This window comes from Barbatula barbatula (assembly GCF_947034865.1).
Source record: "Barbatula barbatula genome assembly, chromosome: 6".
Taxonomy (NCBI): Eukaryota; Metazoa; Chordata; class Actinopteri; order Cypriniformes; family Nemacheilidae; genus Barbatula; species Barbatula barbatula.
Window position 1 is genome coordinate 24,044,414 of NC_136765.1, and position 20,734 is coordinate 24,065,147.

The 20,734-nt window shown below is 39.6% G+C and overlaps 1 protein-coding gene across 1 annotated transcript in view; it reads right to left on the bottom strand.

Annotated features, from left to right (window-relative positions):
- Window positions 1-20,734, bottom strand: part of akap6 (A kinase (PRKA) anchor protein 6) — a 121,803-nt gene that overhangs the window by 7,365 nt on the left and 93,704 nt on the right. The window contains exons 10-12 of the mRNA XM_079457969.1: window positions 14,569-14,715; window positions 10,109-10,351; window positions 2,201-2,416 (exon numbers count right to left, since the gene is read on the bottom strand). Of these exons, the coding sequence (XP_079314095.1) occupies window positions 2,201-2,416; window positions 10,109-10,351; window positions 14,569-14,715 (606 nt within the window). The remainder of the gene's footprint in view (window positions 1-2,200; window positions 2,417-10,108; window positions 10,352-14,568; window positions 14,716-20,734) is intronic.

Below are 20,734 nucleotides of genomic sequence, written 5' to 3' on the forward strand. Positions count from 1 at the left end.
ACTTTAAATGAGATTAAAGTAAGCTTTCGGTACCGCACACAATTACTCTAATTTTCTGCTTGTTGTTCATGCAAGAAGGGTCTATTTATATGATCCTCCTTATCTCATTAATCTAATAAACTGGCAAATCTAACACTTGCTTTGTATGTCGTATATCTCATATAATGAATTTTTATTGGATTTCGGTTAATTCTCTTTCTGCTGATGTGGAAAGCACTAATGCACAGCCTCGGATCGCCAATGCATGAAAAACCTCAAGTGTGAGAACAATCAATCAGTTTAATCCAATAAAAAAAAGTTTCAGTAAGCGACCTCAGCTCAACATTTGCACCACATAACATTTTAATCACATGGACTTAATCGAATGCCATTAGATTTGTTATATTATAGCAGGTTAAGTAAGACCGACGAAGATTTTTAGGCTGGAGCCAATGCTACTCTCTTAAACACAAAGGGTCTCTTTCTTTGAGCCACTCTTTCTCTGGTTCAACACGTATTTGAAAGCTAGTTACCTTAAATGACCTTCAAACCCAATTCATGATACCCTGACAAAAAAGTGAAAGATAAAGCACCCATTTCCGACTCCTAACGCAGGACTGGTTGTGAACAAGGCCTCCTGAAGCATTCAACAGTCAGCTATTTTATCATTTCACGAAGTGTACTGTATTTACAAAAACAAACTCTCCCTATTATTTTTCTTTTCCTCTGCTCTGCGCCCGCGAAAAGTGAAATTGCACTTCAGGCCCGCAAGGTCAGCCTGAGCGAGGGGCGAGTAATTTGTCTTCCCGTGTAAGTGAGTGGACGTTCACAAACAGGTTGCCGGGCTTTTCTGCGCGCCTCCCCAGAGCCCTGCTGCTGCCATGCAGGAATGCACAACATCTACATGACAAAAGCCGAAGTCTAGCCCTCGCACCCGCTTCACTGTTAACATGCACTGTAACGCTCCCGCACATACAATAAGAGACAAGTTAATGCTTCTGTTTTAAATCTTTTATAAACAAGCCATATGTACATGGTGCGTTGAGTATATGTGATAAAAAGCCTTTAAAAAAACGATTTCCTTTTGTTTAAGTGCAGGATAGAAAAATGTGGGATCGTGCCATTATTTGCGGGTCACTCAATATATTAGGAACAGTCTGTTATTTCTGGCAACCTCTGCAATCGATTGAGTTCACACTATAGTGAGTATATGGGGAGTGAATCTAGACACAGTTCCTTCTCTCTGTGTATTCAAGACTAATATGTGGCCATTTTCTCTGCCTTATACATCATTCTTACTGCTCGGTTTCAGCACTTTAGTACCAGAAGTGAGTATTTCTGCTTAAAAAATTGTCTTAGACAGCTTCCTTACCATACGGTGGGTTATATTAAATACAGCTCAGAAAAAATGAAAGTGTTTTATCTGGAGTGGCAGTCATGGATGCGTTTGTGTTATTTCGTTGTTCTGATAAGTTGATGAATATATTACAATGAATGGAGATTTTAACAGGTGGTGTACTATATCAGTGGTTCTCAAACTGGGGGCCCAAGATGGATCCGGTGGGGCACAGATTTTGTGGTATTTTATGAAATTTGGACATTTATCATGAATCTTAAGCAATCAAACATCGGAAAAATAAAACCACCAACCCGAATAATTATGTTCTATCATTGTATAACTGAACGTTTTTTTGGTTGAATTAAAATAATAATAATCCAAGTTTAGGATTCTAAGTCTTTATTTGGGGTCTGCGAAGCAATGCACTCTACACAAAGGGGGCCATACAATGAAAACATTTGAGGAGCCGCTGTACTATATATCCCAGCATGCAGCATTTAACTTGATACCTGTTATAAATGTGAAACTCAGCCACAAAATGTATCATCACCTCCTTGACTCAATATTCCATTGGACTGTCACGTTTACAAAAATAAATATTCTTAAAAGTTACAAATTCAAAATAGTTCCCTCACTAGATTACGAGTGAAGCTTACAGCATAGGGAGGTCATGGGAAAACAACATTTTAAACACAAAACTATTTCTAAAAACAGCCCACCTTTGTCACTCCTGCACTTCACTTCTTAGCACACAAAACTTAAGGCTTTTTCTCATTTGACGTCATGACTACAAATAGCCAAAATCTTAAAACCGCAAAACCAGGACCAGCACCACCTCGATCATGCAAAGTGTTTAAAACTATAGCACAAAGCATACGTGACCTGGTCTCTGCCCAGAGAGCGCTGGAGTCTGGTCTGCCACTGTAGCACCTGCATGACGATAGCTTCCCAGCGTCTCTCCAGATTCACCTGCAGCAGCTGCAGGGACTGTCGATGTGACTCTGAGCTCTGACGCTCGGGCCCGTCCAGAAGCTTCTGACAGAGCCTTAACACGGAGGAAACACCCCTCCGTCTGCCCCGCACCTCCATACACAGAGCCTGAGGAGACAGGGCCACATCAGTTCTCTCAGATAATGTGTTATTACACATAGTTACTATCAAATTAAGCCAAGGGCCGAAGAGAGCTTTGAAGAAGCTTAATAGGAAAGTTCACCCTCATGTCATTCACAACCCGTATATGACTCTTTCTTTTGTGTAATGCAAACGGAGACATTTAACAAAATGTGGTTTGTGTCCAGACAGCGGTCACACAGGTTTGGAATGACATGCGGTAATAATGAAAGACTTTTTATTTTTGGTTGAACAATCCCTTTCAGAAACACAAACAAAACGTACTAACAAAATGAAGCTATTTTACTACTTAAAAGCGATTTGAGGTATTATTTAAAATAATTAGATTCTTATTTATTTAAGTATTTATACAAACCAGTTTCATCAAAAGACAATGATGTCAATTCTAAAATAAAACGCTGATAAATATATATACATCCCCCAAAGTATATATTTATATTTAAAGTAATTGTCTGACAAAAAATCTGTCAAATTAAAACATAAGAACACTAATTTATTTACTTTTTTGTAATCAACTTTAGTGATAGCTTAACCCTTTTTCTTGTGTATTTACTTTTTAAAGCAAGTTTTGGATTGCAGCATTGAAAATGTACAGTATCAGACTTCTCGATGCTTTTAGCCGCGAAGAAACAGTGAAAAGTAGGCCAGACCACAACAAAAGAAATTAAGAAAGAAGTGCTGCGAACTTTAGCCATTGTCTTGAGCCACGGATACAACATGGCTTTTACTTTGACTTAATATCATCATATCGTATTTGAGATCCTGTTCTGGAGTGTTTTAGTGAAATGACAGAGAGAGAGAGAGACAGAGAAAGCCAGAAACACTCCTGTGCGCTTGATAAGGTCTCCTCACCAACTGTGTCTGTCAGGAGCATGTACATCACCATCCCCTCCACCCATAAACACCGCAGAATGAAATATTAAAAGGCCGAATCGAGTCCAGCTATGACACTGGTTTAATGAAATCGCCAGAGCATAAACAGTGTCCTAAAGAGAAACACGCCGCTGTGTTTTGTGATGGTCTCTCACCTGAACCAAAACCCAGTTTAAAATATGCAGCGGCAGCTTCGCAAATAGACGAGCGCGTGTACGGGACGAAAACATTCTGTATTATGTAAATCCCGCCATCCCCGAAAAGCATTGCCTTACATTTTCCGTACATTTTTCAATAAATATTAAACACCATTACATTTAAATTGGATTTTATTTTTCCTGGAGTGCTCTTCTCCTCTGTTTTAGCATATTCCCGTCTCTTGTGTCTTTTAAACAGGTAATGAGAGTGTAAAGTGCGATGGCGTCGTGCCAGAGGATTGTACTTCACTGATAGAGTCATCTACCCTGAGAGCTCCAGCTTTGACGGGTAGAAACGTGTGATGGAAACCTGACGCTCAGATGAGCTTCTTCTTTACCCACGAGCACACAGGGTTTTGCAACTGGTGAATGTAGTAACTTGCTTTGTTAAAAGTGTTTGTTAATTTTACATTGACACGGCTTAAATCAGCATTGATTCGGTATCATGTATTTCTTCTGTAGAAGCCAAAAGAAGTCAGTGGTTTTGTGTCCATACAATGGAAGTCAAAGGCGGTGAATGTGGTTTTCACGTCCTATTTTGTGTCCTGCAGACGAAAGAAAGTCAAAAAGGTTTGGAATGACATGAGAGTGAATAAAAAAATACAAATATTTTTGTCTAAACTTTCCCCTTTAAAGCATTTTAACATCCAAATGATGCTTCATTATTTTTGCATTGCTGGGTCTCGTATCGGATTTCTCTGCCATTAAATCTCGACATATTGACAAAGTGGAGTACGGTGCGCCAATATTTGCTTAAACGTTTCCAAAAAGCCAGTGCTGTATGTGAGTCTACACATTGAGTCCATGTCAGAGACACAAGCCCGGTTCTACGGATATTGTGATAGAAAAAGAAAATCACATATCTTAAAAAGCACGATTGTTACTCAGAGTCAGCAATAAGATAAAGCGCAATTGGGGTTTTCTCAAGTCTCCTGCATCTCAATGTATTAAGACAAACACCCGACTAAGCTCAAGTCTCAAAAAACACAAGACACCAAAGTCGGGCATTTCGAAGTACCAATATTGGCACCCTTGGTAAATATGAGCAAAGAAGGCTGTAAAAATAAATCTGCATTGTTTCTGCCTTTGATCTATTATTCATAAAATCTACAATATTCCAACATTTCATTCAAGTAAAACAATTTAAAGTGGGGGGAATATAACATCAAGATTTTTTTTTCTTATACACCCTGGTCACAATTATTGGCATTCCTATGAGTAAATAATCTCCAAGTATATTGATATTTACATTAATATATGCACACAAAGGTGACGAGAAACATGATGTTGTCAAGTCATGACTTCTTGTTAAACAGGAGAATACATATTAATAACACAAAGCGAAAAAACCCTTAATAATTGAACACAATGGATAAAACCAAAGAATATAGTTCTGATGTGCAATATAGTTGAGCTACACTAAATTCAAAATGGCTTTAAGGAAATAGTTAAAACAATAAAAATATCTAATTTTCAATATCAGGGCAATGATCAAGACGTTTTAATGGACTGGAGATGTTGAAAATTGTATTAATATTAATAATATTATAGAAAATTGTATTAATACACTAAATTAATAAACATTTATGTTATTAATAATAATAATATCAGACTGACAATTTGTATTTAATAAAACAAAAATAAATATATAAACAAAAATAAAACATTAGTGATGAATAAAGAATACATTTTTAGTAAATTATTAAATAAAACAATTATAAATATGGATAGTTAAACATCTGCTGGAGTAACAACGCTTATTCATGATATCTTTAGTAAAACTATGATAACACAAACGGCAGTCAACCTGCCAAAGAATAAAACAAAACAGAAAAGCATGCTTACTATAGTTATCCCACATTATCTACAAATTAAACTTGATTTCGCCATAATATAACCACAGCCTAACCATTTGTAGTAAAGCTTTGGAAAATGTAAAACAACCCGCCAAACCCACATCTCAAGATGTTTAAGGCTCTCCGACTCATACTGAGAAGTCCATTGAGCTATGAAAGAGCACCTCTCAATAAAAATGTCCTCTGGCAGTATATTGAGAAAGACTGACAGAAACAAAACATCAATAGCCACCCCTCCTGTGTCCATCACGGTGGAGATCTTCAGAAGAGACGACCTGATCATCTATCAGGTGCTTTTTAATAAAGCTATCAGAGGATCAGCTGTCTCGCGGCGCGCCTGTGCGCTAACACAATCTCCCGAACGCCCGAGATGACTATTCTCGCTCATCGCGCTCCCCGACTGTTATCGTGGAGCTAAATCCATCTGCTGTACAGTATTAATCTACAGGTCTCTCGCTATCAGAGTCTGTAATCACACCTGAGGCGGAGAGGCGAGCTGTGAAGATGCATGTGTATTACACGCAGACCTCCCAAGAGTGTTTCACCAAAAACTGCTTATCTCTTTATTCAGCACAAAATGAGAACAGACCGCACCAGACACGGCCTAAAGCCTCCAAACTCCCATTCCCCGTCTCTCCCTCCCACTTAATTTCATTAAAATCTAAGCCTTGCGATATTCTGACATTTTTTAAGAGTTTAAGTGACACGCGTGCCGCTGCTGATGCGCATTCGCGAGGATTAAAAAAATCACGACGCCGGTGCCGCACTTTGGTTTTACAGATATTTGTTTCCTCCTCTCCCGTGGGAAAGCGAGCGCACACTTCATCTCGCTCTTTACAGCCGCTGCAATTTTAACATTTTCAATTAATCTCAGCAAGATTGAGGAGAGGAGCCCAAATCCCCTACAGTGACGGGAAGGACACGGGAATCCGCCGCTGACGGTGACCCACTGGATATTCAATCAATTACCATTAATTAGAAAGCTCTGATTAATTCTATTTGTTGATTAAGTCAATTAAAGCCACGAGCACTTGTTATCGCAAATGAGTATAACGAATTCATGTCGGCCGTTTGTTCTCGCGCGCGCTCCCCGGGCTCAGACTGCCTCGGGTTTCCATCAATGTCTGTCAGGTGCAATGTCTTCCTCATCGTCTCAGCTGTTTCGATCCTGACACGCAGAAATTAAAATCAAAGATAAACAACCTTCATGTTTAAGAAATAAACTATTTTCTTCACTCTCTACTTGAAGTTGTACGCTAACAACTCAAGACGCACTTCTTCTGTATTCAAAACTATGCACTTCGTTTCATTTTGTTTTAACAATGCTAACAATTTAGCTTTACATTATGTAGTGAAAATCAAATGTATCCTTTGTCACAGTATCACCTTGTCTCAAAGTATAAATAAATCAAAAGATATCAATTAAAAAGATTATAATCCTTGGGTCTAGGACAAGGTCAAAACAATACATTTTATAAATAAGCAGGCATTTGAAAAGCAAAACAAATCAATAAATTGGCTACATGAAAACAAATGATCAAGGCACAGTAAAACATGTCAATTTAGTTTAAATAAAATTATCTGCCTAAAAAAGTCAAATCCCATGTCCAAAGCTGAAGAAAAACCTGAGATGGAATTCACCTGTCACCACTGACATCACTGATATCATCCTGCTTCGTATACTGTTTGTCCTTTTCCAAACACATCTAAATTACTATTACCGAATATATTCCAGTCAGATTGTCAGTGACCTTCCTCCAATATAACCCTTTGTTAAAGGATGCTTATTTTTAATTATTTTTCCCTTTAACAGAAAAAAACCTGACAGTGTTTTCAAAATGAGACTAATGTCTTACGAACGGCAGGCGTCCTCTTTACCGCGCTAAAGCAAACAAACGGCAGGCGAGCCCTATCATTGAAGACATTTTCTCATTAGTGCCTGTAAATGAAAGCGAGCGCGATGGACATATAATGAAAAATACCAGTCTGCGTGTGCGTGCGGCCAGTCGATTGTGTGTGTAATGAACAAGTCTGTCACCTGACTGCTCCCCATTACTAGCTGATGAGACGCTAACTCTGCGCTTGCTCGTCCCAGAACTGCCTTAATGTGGTTAGCACTTGCCAAAGACCAGGAGTTTCTTATTCCTAATCATGGAGAAAGTATTGATATTATATCTGCGCCGTCACATTCAATCAGTCGGACGGGACCCTGAGGATGAGGCCCCGGGGCCACATGCTGAGACGGGCTGATCAGAGGTGCCACGGAGACACGGAGATGGACTGGGACTCAAACGCTGCCGCAGCGATTCAGTCTGATTTCCATTTAGTCTAATTCTCCGGTGGAACGTCTTTAATAGGAACGTGGCTTGGAGTTGTAGCTGTTTCAGGATGGGCTGCAAGAACTGTCTGAAATGACTCTGAACGTTTTTCTCTCCCTGTCTTTACCCAAAGGGCAACTATAAGATAAAAAAACACACTGAAGCGCAAGGGTTCAAGCATCATTCTTTTATCATTTACCCACCCTCACGTCATGAATTTCTTTTGGAGAACTGGTAACCAAACAACATTTTCCCATTGACGTCCATTGTATGGACACAAAACCACTTTGATACATTTCTCAACATATCTTCTTTTGTGTTCCACATAAAAAATGGCTCGGGCTCTGAATGACATGAGAGCGAATCAATCATGGCAGTTTTTATTCCTTTGGTTGATGTATTTGTCTTACCAGCTATCATAGATAGAAAACATCATCATTTAATGCAATATCTGTAATCTATATTTATCAAGATTTAGAGAGATATTTATAGAGTAAAAATGGTTGTTATCCAATGACTAAAGCTGGCAAGCGGTTCTCGTATCATCTCCTCTCCCTGACATGAAGTGTCCAGCCCTCGGGTTTTAATATCACCGAGGCACACTATTACAGAGAAGACAGTTATTAATGAAAGAATTGAAATTGGCAGCCAACTACTCTGAACTGTCTGACCACTGAAGGTTAAGATACAATAGTGTCTAATTTTAGACCACTCGACTGCCCCCCAGGACATAAAGAACTTCATGTTTTTTATTCAGTGGAAGATGGACATTTTTATGATGACATTTTAAAGGCTGACCATATCTGTTACTCATAACGAAGCCGCTCGCTATCTCTCTTTTAAGCATATTTCAGGGTTTTATTGGAGTCTTAAAGGAATCCCCAACCGAACGGACACGAATTCTACCTGCCTCACTCGAGAGACTGTAAATAAAGATCTGTCTCTATTTGAGGAGCAGAACATGTATCTCTTAAACCGCTGAAGTGATGTTTATTTTTACTTGAAAAAATCTAGGCTAAAATGATGCGAAACACCAAACTCAGTTCCTGAAAGCAACCAGGGATCATTTTCTTATTAAAGCTACAATCACAGCACGTCAACTTAAAATTAAACCAATAATCCATTGCTTGTCCTATGTTACAGTACCTAAACACCACCTCTATCTGTGCTCGATTTATAAATAGTTTAGTAAATTTACTAATGCAAACGCATTAAGACGTTTTCAGATATTCATATTTTGCGTCTTTCGTATGTGCAAGTTTGTAATTTATAAATGTAGACGTGGCGTATTTCCAGGCGTATTTGTGCTGAAAATAAATGTATTTCTTTGCAGGAATAGTCACGGAAAACTCGTCTTATAGTAGCTTCGCAATGGCAGACAGCGCTAGCTCCCGAGCACTTTGGCGAGACTTGGCTTCGGCGTGGCTTGCGTTTTTCAAACGCATACATTTGTCTCTGGGCTAAGCCCTAGATATCCACTCACACCAGAACCGCTCCTGGCTATAACCGATCTGTATATTGTTGTAATTTTTCCCAAAATCTGCAGATAAATATCTGCCGCATCTCTAGCTACGTAACTCAAATTATTACACTTAATAAGTCCAAACCAGTTTTGCTGAAGACAAAGTAAATGATGCTTGTCTATCCATCAGACAGAAATCTCATCAACTACAGCACATCCCTCTTCAACGAGACGAAAGTTACTGAAACTTAGACCGCAAGTACAAGCAGAAGATATTGTGCCTTAGCAAGCACCTCTCAAAACAATTTGTTTTTAATAATCGTGATCTGCAATAGAGTTTTGAGCTGTCCTTAATCCCTCAGAAGCTTAAACTGTACAGTTTCTATTCTGCATTTAGATATTGTAAAATTAAGGTCTCACCATTCAGCCTTGTAAATGTAAAAAGTGCAAGTGATTATTCTTTTTCTTAGTTAACCCTCATGTTGATCTGTTTAGTGCAATGGCAGAACTGCCCATAAAAATCACACGTGTCAATATTTCCAATCCATACATTATTCTTTTCTCTGGATCAATGCAAACCGTTCTGGCTGCGTGCCTTTTCATCAAAGAGTAAAGTCATGCTTCTACCCCTCTGTGTTCGTTCAGCCCTGTGTATATTTCAAGTTTTTCTACACTTGTGTTTGTCAGTCATCGGTGAAATGTAATCATCACGGCTACCTGTGTTTTGACACGTCTTGATGAATACTCCAAGCTGTTTCTCAGGATTTTAACTTAAATAATTATTTCGTATAGATTTTCCGTCAGGAGATTTGACGTGTGCTCTTGCCTTGAATTTATTAAAAGACCGCGGCTCCAGGGAAGCAGGGTTACTTTCAGAAGGATGATCTTTACTATGCAAGCACTTTTCTTTCTTTGTGTTTCATTGTACATGTAAATGCAAATATACAACTCACCTTAAAGTGCTGCAGCTGTTTGCTGTCCTGCGGGCCGTGTTGTTGATCTTGGGTGTCCTCACACTGTTCTGCTTCTGGTCTGAGGTTCAGATTAAAGATGAAGAGCTCGGTTTCTCTCAGCCAGCTCTTTAACTCTTTTATCCGGGTCTCCAGCTGGGTCACCATCCTGTTGGTGTCCGGAGACAGAAGATCACGCTGGCTTTGACGGCCCACGCTGGGTTCCACATGTTCTGCTAGGGTTTTCTGATTGGATGCAAACAGAGATGTCACACAGGACCGTATGAGCACAACACAAACACAACAGAAAATCCTTTCTACGAATTAACCATTGTTGTCACAATGTGTGTCAAATAATACCACGGTATTGATAGTACTGCTAGAGTATTCTTTGGGATATATACCATTTTTAACAATTTCATAAATTAATTCTAAATGTATTTATCATTCGTCACAGCACATTATAATTGAACAAAATAGTTCAATTATCACTTTTGCATCATATCGCTCGTTCTGTTTGAAAGAAATGAAAATTGTCACAATTTGCTCGCCCTCCAGTTAAAGTTACAACTTATATACATTTCCTTGTTGTGTTGAACACCAAATGAGATATTTAAATGAAAATTTGTTACTAAACCTCTTTGGGTCACCATTGATTTCCATGGCAGTCTGTTGACCTACTATTGGAGTCAATGGTGACCCAAAACAGCTTAGTTAAAAACATGCATTTTCTCACTAAACTGTTTCAATAATATGTGCAAATAATATAGTAAATACTTATAAAGCATGACTTGTTACACATATCACATGTTGCATACTTAAAAGGGATACTTCACCCAAAAATGTAAGTTCATTCAAACACAGAGAAAGATATTTGGAAGAATGATTAAAACCGGACAGATTTAGTCCCCAATGACTACCATAGTAGGAAAAATTACTTTATCACAAAAGAAGACATTTTGAAGAATGTAGGACATCAAACAGTTCTGGGGCACTTTTGACTACCATTGTACGTTTTACAATGGGAGTCAATGGAGGGCAAAATCTGTCTGGTTATAAGCATTCCTCCAAATATCTTTCTCTGTGTTCATCAAGCAAATAAATGTATACGGATGTGGAAGAACTCGAAGGCGAGTAAACATTTTTGGGTGAAGTATCCCTTTAATGCATGCACTAAAAAACAGCAAACAAATGTATATGCTGGATATATTATGATACAGAACATGATTCGTCCTTATTATCGTGTTTATTTGACAAGTGAGCTTTGGAGAAGATCCAAATATCCTCCTTGTCATGAAGTCTCTGATAACGGCGTCTGATCTGATGGGTCTGAGAGGGTTAAAATCTCATCGCACAAAGTGACATTTTACCGCAACATTCAAATGTTTTGTTGAATAGCAAACAATCAACCGCAAAAAAGCACACCAATGATTTCAGAAATGGGCCCCGCTGAACAATTTTCCCCCACTGACAGCGAGCGAACAGAGACGCATGCTGAGCATTGTTTGTGTGTGTGTTCCTCCACCTGCATTGCAATCGCACTTTTGGAGACGGAGTGCAGGTTGAACCCTGTATACCGAGATGGCAATTGCAACCGCAAAACACTCCATTATCCAATTAATACACACACTGGGTGCCGTAATTGTCCTTCCTTTATTTGTGCCGTGTGTCAGAAGCTGGAACGCAAACAGATGTGATTATGACGCCGCTATGAAGTGGCTATTTCAGCATGCGGATTCAATTAAGTTCTCGGGGTTCGACCACACACACACTCCCCACGATCGGCACTTTATTAACACGTCTGTATTCTGCTCCTGTCAACACAGTGTTAAAACAGGAAAATGGGCAGCTCTACTCTGTGATGAGAGATGGTTTTAGCTGTACGGTGAAAATGGGCTCTTTCGGCCAAAAACAAATTTTGAGGTTTTCAACAAGCTTGACTGGGGTGAAATCGGAACTTATTGTCATTTTATGAAGCCTATGATGGTTGCATGTTAGAGCGCCTTTTGTAAGACCGAAATGCCATGTAGCGTGTTGAGTAGAGAGGGATGCATGATGACACTTTCTTATGTCATTGTGTTCGAATCAAGTTTATTTTTATAGTGCTTTTACAATGAAAACATGTCAAACAAAAATAGAATAAATAAAGATATAAAATGGCCCTAAAGAGTAATATGAAATAGTGAAAGTAACTCAATCAAATGCATACACATTGAGACACTACATACATGCTAAATGCATAGATGTAAACCATGCAATCAAACAGGAATATTCTGTGTTGCAGTGAATAGTATAAAACATTTATAAATTAATTTGCACTTGTAATCTTTAATCCAAAACGTTAAGCTCCTCTCCCGCTCTCAACAACAACTCTTCACCACATGACGTCAGCAACAAAAAAGAGGAAGGACTAGACCGACTGTCCAATGGCTAGGCATTTTAAGCCCTCCCCTCCAGGCCCAACTTACAACAAACCAATGAAAGGAAAGGCTAAATAAAGCCCCGCCCTACATTTATTTCTAATTTCAGAAGCCGTTTTACTCGGATACACATCACGATACGGAAAAGAAGTCAATCGCAACTTCGGTTTCATGGTGAGTTTAAGTCTCGCTCTTGTTATTTGCAAAATACTTTCATGGTCTACTCAAACGCTACAAAAGTAAATAGTGTTAAATATGTTTTCTTTGATTTCTACAGAAAACGTTTTCGCTTCCCAAAACTTGCAGTTCTATGAACTAGTGCATATCATTTCTATAAGCATCTGTTTGTTTGTACCTCTGTCTCTCTCGCTCTCATTTTATGCCACTGTCCTTTCCACTCATTTGAATACAAATCATTTGACTAGCATCAATGGAATCCAGATTTAGTCATTGTGTTTTCTCTGTGTAACAAATGTCTCGGTGGGAGGTGAAGTCGATGCCCTTGGAGGGTCACGCAGCGAAAAAACAGGAATTTATTGCCACTTTATTTTGTTCGGGAACAGTTTGCAATCATAAATTCTTCATAAGCAGAATACTTCAGAGAATGGTCTGTCTTCATAAATATATACGACAGAGGACATCAATTTCATTTAATTCACAATTTGTGTCAGCACAGCAGATGCCAATGGCTGACTTGATAGGCTTGTTTAATATGCAATGGAGACGGCATAATGCTGAGGTGCGGGCGCGCCGCCGCTCGGATTGAACTCTATGCACCGCTGACGGTTTATTCCTGTCGCACGCGCGCTAGAAAGACGCCACTCATCGCATATCGATGGTTAGCTTGAATTAACACTTGATGGAAGAAAGCTAGTTGTGTGAAACTCTACAAAAAAAAGTGTTTTAGATCAAGGCTGTTATGTTAATTATGAGAAGCTCTGTGGTCAAAGCACATCAATGTGACTGAACATGTTTACACTGTTAAAGAAAAGCTAAAACATTTTTTGCAAATATACAATTCATTATTTAGTCATATAGATCAGTGAAAGAAATATTCACCATAATTTAGGTAAAAAAGGCTAAACTTTGCTGGAAAAAAGAAGTTAAAACTAGTGTCTAAGAGCTGCAAAAGCTGGTTGCTTAAAGCAGTGGTTCTCCAACCTCTCCATTGTACGGCCCCCCTTAGTGTAGAATGCATTGCTTTGTGGTCCCCTGCTAAAAACATATAATCTTAGAATTCTAACCCTTACCAAAAACAAATCCTGTTATACAATGCTGGAACCTAAATACTTTTGGTCCTGATTACATAAAATGTATGCTAAATGTTTTAATTTTATATAATGCCAAAACATCTATGCCCCCCCTGGATCCATCTTGGGCCCCCTCCCGTGGGCCACAGCCCCCGTTTGAGAACCACTGGTTTAAAGTCGTGCCGTCACACAGAAATGTTTTAACCCTGAATGCAGGTCATTTTTGACTTTGTATAAAAGTATCTGCTAAATGCATAAATGTAAATATCACATTTTCCACTAAGGTAGTATTTTAGAAAAATAAAATGCTTAAAAATAGAAGAAACTGCAACAGTATGACAACATTACAAGCATTAAGACTGCAGATATAAATTTGTTATAATAGCTCAGAAAAGCTCTTTAATGTCAACTATGCCAGAAAAAACAGGGTAACTTTGCATTTATGAAGAACGCATATATAGCAAAGAGAAAGAAAATACATGAGAGACATTTACTCTGACAATCTCTCAATCTCTCTGGGTGTCTATTTCGGTCTGCTTCGCCTCTCAATGTTTCCCTCACTCTCATCTCAGCGGGTGCTCTGGTTCAGGGAAAGATCATTCTCAATGCGTGATGCTCACCTGTATCAGGATGCACTTTCTGTCTCTAAAGAAACCAGGACTGATGTGTTGCTTTGAGTCTTTTTATAAAGCGTTTAACAGTGGTTTTCCAAACAGGGTTCATATTCCCCTTGTCCTGAGATGTTGCAGCTCATGTTCATACAGTAGGGAGTGAACCCAGAGTCAAACCTCACCTCCAGTTGATCCCATTTGCTTCTAAGGGCACTCAGTCGGCGGTCGAAGTCGGCGGGCAGTTCGACGCCGCTCCTCTTCAGAGACTCGGACCAGCCTAGAAGTTGGGTTTTCTTCGGAAGCCACATGGACATCTCCACACTGTTTCCCTTTGGACACAAACACAGATGATAGAGTCAGAAGAATCCAATTGGCATTTTTATATATTTTTTCTTCTACTTTCAAAGTCAAAAAGACCTCCAGTGGTTTTGCATCAGGATTCGGACTGCACATCAGGTGGCAACCCAACCCAAAAAAAATCTAAATCCCAGAGTAAACCGTAGTAGTTAATGGTCTATAATCTCTATAAAAAACATTTGATATAATTTGAAGATTTCGTTTGAACAACGCTGGACCAGCATAAAAGATGAAACTGCTATAGGACACCTTTTCTCTGTTAATTTCTCTCTTTCCTCCATCTCCATCTCCCTCACTCTCTTTCTCTCTGTCTCCCCATTTCATTTTCTGCATCAATAGCTACTTGATTCTAGTTTTCGGTTGTCATTTATCATTATGGCGGATGCGCATTTAAATATTTAAATGTGCTGTTTTTCCCCCCTTCCCTCGCTGTCATGCGGCCAGCGTTCATTTTTCACTGTCGTTTGTTTTGATGGAGATGATATCACATCCTTTTAAATCATTCATCCTTTTCGGTTTTTAATAGCGGTCGCCAAACTAAAGACGTGCCTCTTTAAAGTAAAGGAGATTACACAATTTGTTTGTTGACAGCAAATATTGATTTTAAGTCCACCCATTGGTTTAAAAAATGGCATGTTATTGATGGAGAACGCAGACGGAGGGAAGACAACCCGAGTAATTAGAATTCTGCAATGACGTGAAGTCGAGGTACAAAGTTAACCTTAGCTACCTGCACGGCTGACTTTCGACCCTGGAGTTAAGTTCCCCATCGCAAGCTCGATAGGTTGATTTACATAGCTAACCCTAGGAGACAGCGCCGGCTTGGTCACGCTTAAAACTTTATAGTCAACTGTGTAATTGACGTTGAGGGAAAACATATTCCAGGGCCAATGATGCCACGGAGGTGCAGGTGTGACGGTAATACATGATTCTGGCATCGCTCCGTTAACCTTGAGGAACGGAGCTTACCGGGGCGACGTGAAAACTTCCAAGACGAAAGTTTATTATGAAAAGCCGTTTATCCGTGTGCAACAGAACAAGCTTGCGCTCACTTGGAAAACTCCATGTTAGCGTATAACCCATCACTAACATTTCAAAATGTTTTAGAGGAAATGCACTAGACAGTGATGCAATAGTGGTTGTGGGCCGATTGCAAAGATGTTGCTATGTGGTTGCTAGGGCATCGCTAGGCTTTCTGGCTGACGAAAGAAAAAAGGGCCACAACACAGTTTCGTTGATATTCTAAGCCAGGTAATCTGGTGACCTGTTCTCCACACGCTCCTTGAGGTCCTAAACGGAAATAGAAGCATTATCATAATGCTAAATAACTGCAAGAATGAGCAAAGATGGTTGTAAAACGCTGAAATATCAACAAGCCTTTCTAATTTTAATTTATTTCACATATTAATGAACGCGAGTCTGGAAATGTCAGCAAAAACGCAGTCACACATGAACACACTTAATGCGGTCTCGTAGATTCATCTTATCCGTTAAATTAAAGTTTGTTCAGGCTCTGTAACTTGTTGAGACAACAGAAGCAAAACTGCATGAGGTGGAGATGAGGTGGTTTTAAATCATTTATTGCTAACGTTCGCACATGAATTCTCAGGACGCTCACGGACTCCTTGGTCTGATTCTCTGCCGTCTCTAAATCAAAAAGGAAGTAATAACTTCTTTCCTTAGTCCTGAAAGTAAATCTGTAAGGGCAAAAAAAGTCAATTTTGGGCTTCTCCGATTATCCGCTGAAGCGGCCGCATTAGATGTTTTGCACGAAGGACAGGGAATCCATTTTCGAAAAAAACTGAATATGCATCAGTCACATGAAAACCTACGCCGGGAGCCGATGAGCTACAAATTGACTCAGAGGTACAAAATATGGAATTTGATAGGCTTTCATGATACAAAGCTGAATGAAGCTGGGAAAACTGATAATTACTTAATCAGTTTGAGGCCTTTTCATATCTTGCCAGCATCCTTGATGTCTGTAATTCGCTCTAGATGGAGGGCCGGGCGCGGGGAGGAGGAGAGGAAGCGGCGAGAGGGGGAAGAAGCCGGGGTAGAAGAGGCCCATTGATGGAAACTCGGTGCAGCTGAGGAGGCCGAGCCAAACTCTCAAAGATGTGTGAGTGCCGGGCTTGAAAGACCAGGAAGTAAAAAGCTACATATTTACTTTAAAAGGGGGAGAAACGTGAAGCCTCCATTTGGATGCGATTCCTTACTGTTTATGCAAAACAGACGGCTTTTTTCTCTCGTCGTGAAAAATCACTTTGCAACGAAAAGGGGTCGGGCGGTGGGGGTCTGTTCAAACCGGCCTTGAACAAAAGTCCTTGAAACACTGTTAATTGTCACCATGGTGACTGGAATAATAAGCCATTTTACAACTGGTATAGAACGTTGGTATTGAGTCGAGCGCTTTCGTTTTTCTGTATTTTTTACAGGGCTCTCTTCTCTCTGTTTCAGAACAAGGTGGGCAGTCACTGTGTGGTCAGAGAGGAACACAGGAGAGTTTCCACCAGCCTTTCCAGACCTCAGCTGGCATCAGGAGCTTTCTTAAGGGACGGGGGACAAAATACACTTCACGTTGTCAAAATGCGATGAGTGGCAACAAATTGGGCAGACAACGTTATCGTTCACGACGACAAGAAAAGGTCGAGCGCAGAAAAAAACGTTGTCACGCTCTCACAACCGCAAAAATGTTAGCCCATGGGATTCTGGGAATGCGCTCTCTCTCGCTGTTATAATAGCCAGCAATCTGCAAAACAATACAGCGTGCAGAGGAATTTGAGATATTCGCTCGTCTCTTGTCATGTTACATGGATTGCTAGTCACAATGAGAAATAAAAAAAGCTATACAACCAGCATGTTAACTCTGGAAGATTTATTATGCAAAAAAGATCTGGATGGTTTGTTACGAGCTCGCCGTATGCCTACCAAACTTACGGTTTCATTTGAGTCAACGTATGGATCAAAACGTGACACCCCTTCCAAAAAATGACCAAAATTTTCAGGGCCATAAAAGCTGCAGACTGTATCGTTTGTATCTATAAACTATCTTTGTTTGAAACATAAAACCGCATATTAGTTTACTGCATGTACTTATCTATACATGTCAAATGTAATTTAATAATAAAAATCGAAAATTCGATTCGATCAAAAATTATGTCTTTTTTTGTGTGTGGATGTTTTTTCTTAATACAAAATTGTACAAATATTTATAATACATAATATTTTGATCATATATAATATTTTAACTCCTTAAAAATTTGCCAAATGGAATTGTATCAATTTTATATTGATTTAATGTTATCATCGCACCACAAGTAACGTTGGCCCTCTCGTGTTGATCCGCTTGAAGTTTATGGTTGAGACGTGTTGTTCTTTTTCAGCCTCTCCTTCTGCCCCCTCACAAGGCTTGGTGGTGACCCTCATAGGAAGCCCATGCCTAATGCCATTGAATGATGAACAAAGGCACTATTTATCCGGGGCCCGGGGTCTGGAGCTCAGCTGTGAGTTCGGGGAGGAGGGGTTCTCATGGAAAGATACTCAAAGCCCATCTCTCCGCTGACCCTTTCTATACTGAGCGTGGCATTTTTCTTCACCAGACAAACACGGGAATAATGCAATCAGCCAAGAGCTTTAAGAGAGAATGGATGCCTAAGATCTGTTCTGCTCGGCCCGGCTGCAACATAAAGCAACCGTGCCAGAAATCACAGCGGTAGTGCTGCTCGCAGTAGGGGAAAACTTTACAGACCAAGAGTTTGTTGCTTTACAGTTCAGGACACTTTAATAAAACAACTCATTTAGGTATCAAGATAATCTTTTGTGTTTCTTCTAACATCTTGCATAGGTAAAAAAAAGTAGGGACGACAAACAGAAGTTGGTTAGTATTGAATTCTCCGTGACCTGCTATCCTGCTAGAGCTTTTAAAAGTAAATAGGTGTGAACGTGACAGATATCCCATCTGGGCAAGTCATTTTCCATGTAAATGAACGGCAGTTAGGCTCAATGAGTATAAATGTGCGTCCTTTGAAAACAGAGCAAAAATGTGAACGTACAATTGGAAGAACTGGCCGGGTTCATGACATGTGAGGAGTGCAATCGCGTACTTTCTTCTTGCTTATTCCATTTGCATTAGCTGGAAATCATATCACACAGAGCATGTATTGTTAATTGGAGCCTACATAGCATTATCCCCACATAAATCAAGTGACAACTATTTAAATTAATATCAAATTCACTAATGGCGAATCATAAAACAATCTTTTTTAAGTATCCTTCATTAATAATTTAATTCCAATTATTTCGATAGTACAGAATGAGGTTTGGAAAGCTTTGGGCTGTCTCCTTGTGACTGATGTGATAATAATGGAGATTTATTTGTGTCTTGAACCAGGGATTGAGAGAGTTTGGGAGAAAAAAGCAAGAGCTATGAGAGAAGGTCAGAGAAAGCAAGAAATTATGAGACAGAGATGTTTCCCCTCTGATCGCCCATAAAGAAGCATGCTCGCCCCACAACGTGCCACAGATCTCCACTGAGAGAGACTGACATGAAATGAAAACAAGACAGGAAGAAGAATACGAGAAAACAAACATATCCCAAAGGAAAACTGTATTGCTCAGGGGTTGCTCTTTGAAAGCCCAGGAGACCCATGGAAACCTAACGTGTCTCAAATGTTTACATTTCCAGGGAAAAACAAACCAGATCGAGCAAAAGTGAAATACACTATGCAAATCTTGGTGAATATCATGAAACTCAAAGATGGTCCTCACTGCAGAACACAATATCCAGAATTTTTTGGGTGAACTATGCCTTTAATTCTACAAATTGCGGCTCAGTGTATAAAGTGGGAGGAGTTGGATCTGGATCCAAACCTGCCCCCTGGATATTGTGTTCTGCAGTGAGGACCATCTCCAGATTATTGAGTTTCATGAGATTCAGCAAGTGCGTTTTTCCGTCAAAACACGAGTGTGATGCAAAACTGCTGCACAAATCTATCAACCAATCAAGATGCAGCAGGAGGAGACTGGATCCAGTGTCGACCAATCACAATGCAAAAGGAGGAGACTGGATCTGGATCCAACCCTGGATCTTGTGTTCTGTAGTGCGGAGCTACTGAAAATCTGAGATCACTTCAAATTTGCTTAAAAACACTTTTTGTTTTTCTTTGCACTCCCTATGTTGTTATTTTCAATAGTGTAAAAACATCTTGTTTATAAAAATCATCAATAATAATGAGATAGTCATGATGCAAATCATAAACAAACTCATTGCATGACAATCTGATGTGAAAACATGCACTCTGAATAAAATGTAAGTTACTTTCAATAAATGCATAAGTGAAAATGTGTCTGTCATTAAATACAAAATAATATCTAATGGTAAAAACAGGCTTCATTTTCTTTAAAATGGACATGAGACTCACAAAGATATACCGCAGCTCAGATCTGTCCAGAGAAAAATCCCCAAGTCACCAAACGACTTCATGTGATCGTGTTTTGCAATAGTCACTGTAATAGCTTCTTGAAAATGTAATTTCACCACTTCATGAAAAGGAAATAACTATTTGTGTAATGTGATAAAAAGGAAAAAATAAACCCTCTGTAGTGCGTCGGCTGTGTAATCGTGCGTCGGGAACACGAGGGCCAGATCACGAGCTGTAATGACGGATGGAGTACACTCGTTTAATGCTCCATCTCTCCGTTCCTCAGGGGACTGTACAACTGTTTCTGGAGACTCTCTCCAAACAGCAGGTGAGACAGGAATCCCCTACGGCTTTCCACAGCGCTGGAGCCAAAGAACATCACAGTCAGACGGTCAGATTCTCTCATAGCATCACCACTGCGAATCACTAACATGTTACACTTCCCCTTGACCTCTTCTGAGCTTCTCTCAATCAAGTGTCTTCTACCAGGTCAAGCACTTGAAGGTCTTCTCTGAGATGTGTGTCTGTAAAACGTGTTTCTGTGGACAATAACGGTGCACCACAGCAC